At 40.0% G+C, this 11,424-nt stretch overlaps 1 protein-coding gene across 3 annotated transcripts in view; it reads right to left on the minus strand.

Annotated features, from left to right (window-relative positions):
* The window catches only part of oxr1a (oxidation resistance 1a), a 216,966-nt gene that overhangs the window by 196,011 nt on the left and 9,531 nt on the right, over positions 1-11,424 (minus strand). For all 3 annotated transcript variants that reach the window (XM_032517852.1, XM_032517856.1, XM_032517848.1), the window contains exon 2: positions 1,295-1,380. In XM_032517852.1, coding sequence (XP_032373743.1) covers positions 1,295-1,311 — 17 coding nt within the window. In that variant the 5' untranslated portion in view covers positions 1,312-1,380. The remainder of the gene's footprint in view (positions 1-1,294; positions 1,381-11,424) is intronic.

Genomic DNA, 11,424 nt, shown 5'->3' on the forward strand with positions numbered 1-11,424 from the left:
TGCTGGATGGTTTCAAGGTAACAGTTGGTAGCTAACGACATACCAGATAAGCCAGTTGACGGCAACGTTATTGATCATACTGGCACAAAGTGTCTGACCGCAGACGTCATAGTGACTGAAAGTGCAATGTGAGATTCTAAAAATTAAAAATAAAAACTACACACTGTCGGGTAACGTTAATTGTTGACGTTCAACAACCCCTCTACCCCTGCCCCCCCAGCTGAAAAGAATTCTAGAGGAAACACTGATATGCTGCACTTGCATATGCTGTACTTTCTCACCAGATTGTAGTAAAACAAAACTTGACAAATAGTATTATAACATAAACAATATTTGAAATTTCATCTACATGTAAAACAAAAGTTTCAAATAACAATGTGTGCACTTTTTTTTTTTTTTTTTACATGATTTTTTCATTCCTAGTTTAGGTCGTCCACACATGAATTTAACTGATTTAAAATTTTCCGTTGAAAAACTAAAAGGAAGCAGTCTGTAATTTCTGAACAAGACCTCCCTAGGTAATCAAAATATGTAATATGCATGCACATTATTACCTTATTGATTCAAAATGTGTTAGAATTGATGGGGTTTGTTTATTCAAGAGACATTTGATTTGTGTTTTCAACAGGAAAATAAATAGGCTGTTCTCAGTAATGCATCCAGTACTAAAGACACTTAAAATAAAATAAAAAATAAAAAATAAAATAATTAAAATAAACCCAACACAAACTGAACTCTTTCAGCTAGGAATAAAACAAAATGAAAGAAGAAGCAACCCAAAGAAGTTTGCTTTGATCCACCTCACACATACTGGCTAAGCAGTGGGACCACTTCTACCTTGCAGTCAATAACCAGAAGTGCCAGAGTGATGGATGATTTATGCAGACTGTGCGCTAACATGAGTCACATAAAAAATACAGAATGTACACACAACCAAGGAGGACTATGAACTGGGTTTCTTAATCTTCCTACGAAGGCTGTGTGAGAGTATTTACACTTTAGTTTAAAAAGGGTTCTCTGAGGCCTACCCATTTAGAAATCCGATTAATAATTCACAGACTTCATACTAAAAAAAAACAATGTAGGGGAATTCTATTTTTAGTGTTTTGACCTGAAATCAACCATCACCTTCCTGCACACCAATGTCTTTTTAAATACAAAGTCATCCGTGGACCACAGCTGACTATAAAATGTCAGCTATTATGAGGAGAAGCTGTGTTAAAACGCTCGGAGATTTCTGCCGGGCTTTTATTTTGAGTGGATAAGAATAGATCAAAAGTGACACTGTGCTGACCTTTTGGTGCTGAACATCTTGGCAGCGTCGTCTTCCTCGTGCTCAGAGGCTTTGGGAGGTCGAGGTTTGATGTTGACTTTTCAAACCTGCAGGAAGCACGCACACACGCACGCACGCATACGCACACATACACAGGCACACGCACGTATGTACAAAGCAAAAAGAAAAAGACAGGGACAGGGGACAGAAGGAGATAACAGTGAGATTTACAGCATCGCAGTCAGGTTGCCTTCAAGTTGTCTGAATGCCTTTTCCACAATGGCCTCAACAACCTCCATTAGCTGGCTTCCAACTGAGCCACTCAAATCAACTGGGCAGGAGATAATGAGAAGGCCTTGATCCAAATATTCAAATATTCATTTGATGGGTAGGTATTCGATTTTGTTTTTTAAACATGCACGCAGGATGAAATTCCCTGTGGTATTTTGTAGGGATTAAGCTGCTAAGTAAATGTCTGTTACAAGCAAGCAGTCGGGTGTTTGTAGAGGTGTACGGTCGCGGTCTTTTCTTTCCCCCTTTTACGTGAAATAAAGCTGCCTTCAAGTGGGGTCGAAATGTTTCCCAAACGCCGCTGTTACTGAAGCTTTGTGTACAGACCTAGCAATGAGCAGAGCATAACCCAGCCAACATGACAAACACAATGCATGCAGTCAACTGTCAGCTTTGATAATTGTTTGCTATAGAGCGCCAATTTAAAAACAGAGTGGAATTAATTAGCACCAAAGCTCAACTGTAGCGACGAGGCACAATTAAAATGCTTATCATACTGCTTGTGTAGGCAAACATGTCACATGCAGGCTATTAATTATCGCCGTCTCTGAATGGTTAAATCCCCAAACTGGGTCTCTGTAGATGTCTGCGCTATACCTAGATGGGGGTTAACAGAGACTGTGGAGGAGGAGCTGGAGTAAAAAAAGATAGGGTTCAATAATTAATGCCAAGGTCCATGCAGGCCTCACTTCTCACCCTCTCCTGCCTGTAATGAGATGAGTGGAGGGCCAGAGGGAAGGAAAGGGAAGGAGAATGGGGTGATTAAAACACCCAGCTTGGCCTCCTCTACCTTCTTTCTTCCTCTATCAGTTAGGCGCACCTAATACATATATATGCATATATATCATCTAGTTTGGAGTGGGTTTCCTCTTTGCTACACACTGGCAAGGAGCAGAGGAGAGCTGAATAAGCAGGAGGAAATGTTTACAACGTAGTGCGCCACTGGGAGCATCTGATAATTCATTCAGGTGACATGAAAACAGCGGATGTACTCACTTCTGTAAGTAATCTAAGGCAGCGCAGCAGCCAACTTTGTGGCTTCACTGATTCACCGCTGATGACTTCACAGACAAGTAGCCACAGAAATGTAATTCTAAGGCTTGACAATTTATCAATAGTACATCTACATCAAAATTTGAGGCTAGATATCGTCTTAAATTTGGGATATCGTAAAGTAATGTCTTACAAGACTTAGTCCTTGTATCTACATTATTGGTGATTATTTACCAAAACTCTCATTGTGTTTATATTTCGTGAAAGCACCAATAGTCAACCCTACAATATCGCCGCAATATCAACATTGATGTATTTGGTCATATATATCATGATAATTGATGTTCGCCACATCACCCAGCCTTGTGTTATTCTATAAAAATAACTTACTTCTACTCTTTATATTATTTCTTCATAAACTATTTTAAATACAGCCTTCAGTAAAAATGAATTGTTATGACATTGTATTATTGTCAATGTATGAAGTGCGTTAATCATATTACAATAACGCAATTATCTGGATTAAGGATTAAAGTAGTCTCACTGTTAGAAGCCAAACAAAAATCTCAGACAGGGGTCAAAGCTGTTGTGAACAGTTTCTCACCTGTTTCAGATGCCATTGAGGGCGGCTTCACATCTGTACGGAACAAATTTTAATCAAATTTAAAAAAATGCTGCATTCACTCAATGCTGGCAGAATAAAAAAAACCTCCCTTTATTCCGAATTGGGAGAGTTTACACATTATTGCAAGATGGCTACTCCTACTGCTCCTCTTCTTGCTCCTCTTTCTTAACTTCAGATTGCTCTTTTTCTTTTACTCTATATTGCTTAAATAAGAAATGAATTGGTTTGTGCTTGGTTTCAACCCACTAGCAGGTAAAGCTGGCTTCATGTTCCCAAAGGTCTAAATGTATTTTCAGTTTTTGTCTTGGTTCAGTATAGAGCACTGAAAGCTTAAGGGTTTGTTATTACTCTTCTAAGGGGAGTGCTGGGTTTGGTAAAGCACTCGCTGGAGTCATTTTTACACCCTGAAACACTGTGACAAATGGAAGGATGAGTCACATTTTCAAAAGCAAGGGAAAAGGAAATGATGGGACTCTTTTAAATTGTCTCTCTGTACTCCCTGGGCTATGAATTCCCCAATAGATTAGATAAATAGTTTGCATAATGAAATGAAATATTTTATAATAATTGTCTGTCAGTGCATCTACCTGCCGCCCTTTACGATGAGGTATTTCTCATCTCATTACCGCCCCCCTGCTGCCATACTGGTAGGAAATGCACATAAAAACACAACCTGTTTAAATGTGGTGTACTGCTTTAAGTGTAAAAAGATTTTCAAAACTGATACATCTCAACTTTTGTAAGGATTGCCTTGAAATGTTGTGGAGCTTTCCATGGCTGCCAGAAGATTACCCTAATGATTTTGGTGATCCCGACATTTGTGGTTTTAAATTCCACTGATCACATTTATTAATCCTTTTTGCATATTTGTTCAAGTTTTTAAATTATTAAAAAGGTCCAATGTGTAGGAATTTCTCCCATCTAGCGATCATCTTGTGCAACGCAGTCCCAAGTACGTATTACAGCTGCGGTAGCCTTCACGCTTCAGAAAGCCGGTCTTTTGCTCTTTTCAATGTCCTTTTTCTTTTTTTGGGGCGAAGAAGAAGACTCCTTTTCCTGAAATTTGGATTTTGAATACGTGTGGTCCTCCAAGTTTCCTTCTTCAAGGAAAGGGCCGGGAACCATATCAATTAGCAGATTAGCAGTACCTGTGAGTTGCGAAAATGCAAAAGGCGGAGCAGTATGTCCTGTATGTCCCTTACTGACTAACGTATTTCAAGATGGCGCAAAAATATGGAGCGTCTACCCCAGTTCATGCAAGAAGAAATGTAAAATTTCAAGCCAATAGGAATACTTGGAATTGACGGTAGTGGTAAATATTCATGAAAAAGGACAAGTTAGTGAACAGGAAACACTGATTTTGATCATGAACAACTAAACACGTTACACCCTGGACCTTTAAAAAAGTATTTTTCTGTCTCCATGTGTTGCGTTTGATTGACAGCAGTTGACAGCAGCTGGCAGGCTGATCTCTAGCAGGGAAACAAGTATAAAAGTAAAGAACCTTTGGCAGACAGTGCGTCGTTATTGGTATTGAAGAGTAACGCTGGCGTTCAAACGGACAGCTTTGTTAATCACAGGTATGTTTACGTGCTGTTCAATGGGCCGCAGCTGACCAGCTAACTGGCTATCTAGTCTGCAAACAGACGTTAGCAGAGCACTTTTTACATCACATTTTTGTCCAATTTATAACCAAATACCTGCAAATTAATGTCATTCCCATCAGCCTTGTTTTTATCGTGTGTCTGATTAGCAAAGGTTAGCATGCTAACATGGTAAACTAAACATACGGTTAAGAATGCTAGCTTTGTCACTGGGAGCATGTTGCCATAGGGATGTTGGCATTTTGCTCTCTAAGCTAATTCATTGGTGTAACTGCAAAGCTTTACTAAAGGAATTTGAAGAACAAAACATGAACTGAAATGAACGGAAATGTCTCATTTAAGTCATGTGGCACTGCATTTGGATGTTTTTTTCTTCTCAATTGTTGTGCAAAGTGTAAAGGCAGACACCCGCAGCTTTCATGTTTTATGCAAAATATTTACTCGCTGCAAAGAGACACCTAAACTGATAGAAATACAATGAGATTAGAATGGATATTATATATACTGTTTTGCTGTGGTCATCTGACTAGCTCAAAAAGAAAATGGCACGCAGCACTGTGCATTGACGCTAGAAATAGAATGAGCTGGTCTGCAACAACGGTCTCATTCACAGTTCTTTGCAGTGGCAACAATACATGGTAAATAATTGCAGCAATTTTTTGGCGAGCAGTGCATTGTAAGCTTAAACTGAATTAAATTAAATGGATTTCTACGGCGCTAGTAGAGTGTGTCATGTGCAGCACACTCAGGTTTTCTGCTTGACCAATCTTGCAACTTGGTTCCGTTTTATGCAACCATACCAAGATTTACAGTAAACAGACTATTGTTTATTTCTTTAACTCAGTCACATAAAGCTCATACAATTTCATTCCTCCTTTTAAATGCCTTTAATCTGTCATTTAGCAGATGTGGTATGGCTCCATTTCATATTTAGAATGAGTTTTAGATAACTGAAATTAAAGTAAATGAAAATAAATTTGTGATATCTGCTGGGAATCTCGTAAGATAAGTGTGAGCAAAGTTGGCGCATTGTCGTTCTGTGAAAACAAGACACATTCTGGATCATAAAGCATTGTACACTTTGTATTGTTCACTCATTAATTTTACACTTATATATATTAATTCCTGTGTGGAGGTATGGGGCAACACCTACAAAAGCACCCTACAATCATTGTGCATAATACAAAAAAAGATCAATAAAGATAGTAAACCAGGTTGGATATCCGGACCACACTACCAATGCATTTTTAAAGACATGTGCATTGAAATTCAGGGATTTTGGGGGGCGGCCTTTAGCTCACCCAGTAAAAGCGTGTGCTGAGCGTAGGCTGAGCCCTTAACAATGCCCGGGCTTAAATCTGACCCGCGCCCCTTTCCCCCAGCTCTCTCCCACCTTTCCTGTCTATCCACTGTCACTCTAAAATAAAGGGAAAAGCTCCCAAAAAAATCTCTAAAAAGAAGAAATGAGACAGGGGAATGTAAAACACCATTATGGCAATATTATTGTATTTTTCAATCTCTTTTTCACTCAATATTTAAGTAGTGATGTTAATTATGGATGAAGAGGATGAATATAGGGGTTTAGTTGTGGGGATGGATACTGGGGCAGTATGTCATGGACTTTATATATTGATGGATTAGATTAGTATTAGTCTTGCATTGCCAGACCTTGCTACACAGCACTGCGGAAGTTCAGGCGAGTCCATGCAGCGTTCCGGGATGGAAGAAAAAGTGCTATGGTTTTTGGCATTTCTTTAAACTAATCACAATTGTCTTGGGGGGGGGGGGGCTAAGCTCCAGACAGAAGAACGCCGCCGCTGCAAAATAGCCTTGGGAAGGAACTTGTTTTAGTGGAACGTGTAGTCATGCACCAGAAAACTCAGATTGGACAGATAGTCTAGGTAGCTGTCTGGATTTACCCCTAAATGCCTAAATGAGGGACATTCGGCGGAAGTGGAACGTCGTGTATATAGACTAGATAAGGTCTGGCTCTAGGATAGGAGGAAAAAACTGGGTTGTTTACATTTCTTTAAACCAATCACAATCGTCTTGGGCGGAGCTAAGCTCCCGACGCAGCAGCGGTGGTTCTCAGGAAAGCATTTTGAAAATCCCACAGAAAATATGAAATGAAGTTAACTGACACAACACAGTATTGTTAGCTTGCTAGCTCGGAGCTTGTTGTTATCGTTTCCCGTGGCGAAGGCATTTTGACAAACGGACAGCAGGAGATCAGCCTTGTCTTGGCAATGTACTTTCATTCATCCAGCCCACCAAGCATGAGGGTCTGTCTGTGGTTTCTGCCTGTAGAAAGGAAGTTGTCAAGTGTCCTGAGATAACTCCTGTTAAGATTTGACACTATAAATAAAACTGAATTGATTGGTTTAGAATAGAAGTAGGAATCAGACAAGCATATTGCTTGTAGTCCTCAAAACTATGTTCTAAATGTAAGAATTCTCATGTAAAAACATAATAGAATTGTGGGAAAAGCAGTTAAAAAAGAAGGAACAACAAAAAACAGAAGAAATGACTCAAATTGGCTGTGAAATTGTGACGTTACATTTTACATAAAAGGCAGGTCTGCATGGAACTAAGTCCACTAGTCTAAAATGGAGAGTGTAGCATCTAGTTGCAAGTGTGTCAGTAAATCATAGTCAACATTCATTCATCATACGTTCATTGTTAGCTTATTGTATGCTTTATCTGTTTTGTCAGCATTGTCATCAATGCATACACCCACACCACAACAATGCACCAGTGGAGCCCTGTGGTTCCACCCGACATGCATGGACCTTGTCTACGTCTATCTCTATGGCAAAAGAACCTTGTTTGAGGATGTTTTTCCTGCTGAGCTTCATTAAGCCAGCCTTGTGTTTCAGCTTAATTGTCTCTGTGCGTGCAGAGCATCCTGACAAACATTATCAGCATTCAAGCATGTAATAGATCAAGGCGAATCCCTCACACAGACAGAGGGACAGCAAGTATCGCCGGTGATCGGGTGTGCACTTTTGCTGAGAGCTGCCGGCCATAAAACAGCAATGACACGGGGGTGATTGGCCCAAAAAAACGCATAGCTTTAAGGTCAGGGCTGACAGAGGCTATTTCACACAAAACAAAGATGAGCTAAGCATGTATCAGGTGCACTGATAACACAAAAAACTGCAAACACATCAGGCCAAATGCTATCCCAGATGACGCAAATAGAGTCAATTCTACTCTCAAATCTATATTGTTTCGGATTTACAATTCAACTCTCCCTGATGATGGGATTATGAATGACAAATGAGAAGGTAGATAACGATATCAGCTTTGCTGGTTCCTGGATAAAATCCAGAGTGTGAACAGGGAATGTGGAGTATTGATCAGAGGTGGGATTAGCTGGCCCATGCAGCTAAATCAGAAACACGTAACAGTATAGCTCTAGTACATAAGAGCAAAGCATGGCCGGTTTCTTTTCCAATACGCCTCAGAAACGGTCTATAAAGAGCCAGACAGACTCAGTTCAGGGTACTCAACAGCTGAGATAACGTAGGCAATACCCTTTCATCTAAATCAATTTCTGTTGTCAGGTATGTTTACTGTATTGATACTTGCCGGCGTACACTTAAAGAGGGAATAGTTTACTGAGATGTTCACATGATATGTAGGATTAGGCATTTGTTCCAACTTGGAATCCTTTCAAAAGTTACGATTCCAATGGAATTGTTTCTTTATTAGAATCAATTCCTTATTGGAATAATTTCAAATCATTGGTTCCAAATCTAACACCCCCAGGTTTTGGGTTCCAGTGGCGGCCACCGTATTTGCAGGCACTTGTCTGGTTGAAGCCACGGAGCACAGTAAGCAGCGCCCTAAAGTCTGACTTTACTACAACTTTACTAACTATAAATCACCATTGAATAAAAATAAGCATGTAAGCCATTTCAAGAATCGATTAGAAAAATTAGAATTGTTAAAGTCAAAACGATGCCCAACCCTACTGATAAGCAACATAATAAGATTTATCAGTGTTTAAAAAAATGTCAGGTGCAGCTTTAATACAGAACATGTCTTTTCTTACAGTTTAGCACAATGATTCAAAGTAAAACTATATAAAACCAATATACTGTAGTCCAGTTGCTGCAGTGGCATTTCAATCAGGGCCTGGTTCGCTGCAGTAACATGACTCATCATCTCCTCTTCTGTTCTCCCCTGGTTGTCCCATTGTCTGGACCTCACCATTGTTTACATCTCTCCCCCCTCCAGTCCCTCGTCTCTCCTTTCTCGCCAATTCATTTCCTTGGCTGTGTCTGGTGGCGCACACACAGAGCCTGAGTGCAGTGCGTTTCCTGAACTAATAGGGGTCACATTAGCCTGGCAGGAAACACAACACCATTATGGAAATGCTCAGTCAATTACTTGGCAACGAATAAACACCCCCTCCGTTATTTTTGACTCTCATATTTGCGTTGGGCTAATGGTTACGATGCATGGTTGTTATCTGCTCAGCGGCATCTTATCTAAGTCTCCCGGAGGAACTCGGCAATATGCTCGAGGGTAGTTGTGTGTTGTTGGATTGTTGGGTTGCCCTGGATGAGAGCGTTTACCCTGCAATAAAAGATCTCGGTGTAACTTTGGCCAGCCACTTGTCATGTCCTATGTACAGAGGCTCAGTCCTCTCTGCAGCGGACGTAGGTTTGGTTCCGACCTGCGGCCCTTTGCTGCATGTCATTCCAGCATAATCCATCGGGGTAGGGTGTTTTGCTTCATACACGGCACCCCTTCTCTCTCTGCTCCACTTCATAGTTGTCAGATTATTCTACCAACTAGAGCTCGACCGATAAAGGATTTTTAAGGCCGATACCGATACAAATATTTGGTTATTTAAAAATCCGATATTCCGATACACAGTTTATTTAAAAAAAAATTAAAAAATCCAAAAACGTGACAATACATAAACAGATTTCCCTCACATTAGTTATTTGTAGTTATTTATGAGTTGTCACTAAAATAATATGATAAATTTGTTTTATTGTCAACAGAGGAACATCAAAATATATTAAAGTTATGGTAAATAAAATGTATAACATACAAACTTACGATATGAAACTTAAAGTCCTTTGAAAAAAAACACAATAACAAAACAAAAAAAGAGCATTTCCAACAGGGACGTTGTAGAGCGCCCTCTGGTGGACATAATATGCAACGCCAACACTCATAACATGGTTGACCGTCCGATAATATCGGCTTGCCAATATATCGGTCGGGCTCTCCTACCAACCCTTATAGAACTGGCTCAGTTTTGTCTTGGACCAGCTCTTAGTTCTGCTGTTATAGTTTTAGATACACTGAGATCCTCTCTCCTTCCATCTATCTGCATTCATGTCCCAGAAATGCTTGTTACTAACTTAGCTCTGGGGAGCTTATTCTCCAGAGTCCTTATGTTTTCTCGCCCCGCAGGTTTTCTTGGATTAGGATGGCACCTTGGTCCTGCTCGACGCTCTGCTATGCCTCGCTACGCCCTCCAGTGCCCTGCCCTGCTACGCCCTGCTACGTCTTGCAGTGCCCCGCTACACCATGAACTGGCCTGCTACGCCCTGCAGTGACTTGCTACGCCCTGCAGTTACCTGCACTCACACCCCCAACCAGCACCGTCAGACACCCACCAAGAACCTGGGACTGTCCGAGGTTTCTCCCTAAAAGGGAGTTTTCTTCACCAATGTCGCACTAAATGCTTGCTCTTGGGGGAATTGTTGGGTCTTAGTAATTTGTGAGTGTGGTCTAGACCTACTCTATCTCTAAAGTGTTTTGAGATAACTCGTTACGATTTGATACTATAAATAAAAGTTAATTGAAAAATTAAATTCCCCCTCTCTCTTCCCTTTTATGCCTAAACTGTCCAATCAGATAAAAGGCCTAAAATGCCTCAAAGAAGAAAAAGACAATAGATTCATCTTTTTTTTTTCAGTGTCCAAACATCACATAGCCTTAATTGTCTTGACACTATCTTCAGGTTATCTAACTAAACTAACTAAATATAAAGTGACATAACTTCAACACAATGGAGGATTTTAAAGCCAGTTAATGGATCAGATTTCTTGAGTTTACTTCCTCATATTCCACCATCTAACAGAGCACCAGGAGGCTCGTTCTGGCCTGAATCATAACAGCTATATCTTTTACAGACAGTAGGCTTCGGGTAATATTATCTATGCTGCTGGGAATGCCACTGCAATGAGGTTAAAATATGGAAGACCATAAATGTTTATTAAATTACCATTTCCATTTAACAACATTTGAGTTAACGCTGGTTGAGTTTATTTTTTATGTCTTATTAAACTGTTTGAACCCTGTCCCATAATGAATTTTGAATTTAAATAAAAGATAACAAGGTAAAAATGACACGCTTGTAAAACAATCTCACTGTAAAACAAATGGCTTGGCAAAAAAACGATTCTTTATACTACTATGGGACACAACGGAGACATCTGCTCAAATTCAAAAGAACAATCGCTCTGTTAGGAGATTTGAATAAAGATGGTAAGATTTAGCCTGGTCCTACCAGACTCTGGTACATTTCATTAGTCCAGAGAGTCTGGACACTCTCCATTGACATGTGTTAACTTTTTTGAAGGCGGGTACTCTGTTGAAGTTTAAAACTA

Source organism: Etheostoma spectabile, chromosome 6 (genome assembly GCF_008692095.1).
Source record: "Etheostoma spectabile isolate EspeVRDwgs_2016 chromosome 6, UIUC_Espe_1.0, whole genome shotgun sequence".
NCBI lineage: Eukaryota > Metazoa > Chordata > Actinopteri > Perciformes > Percidae > Etheostoma > Etheostoma spectabile.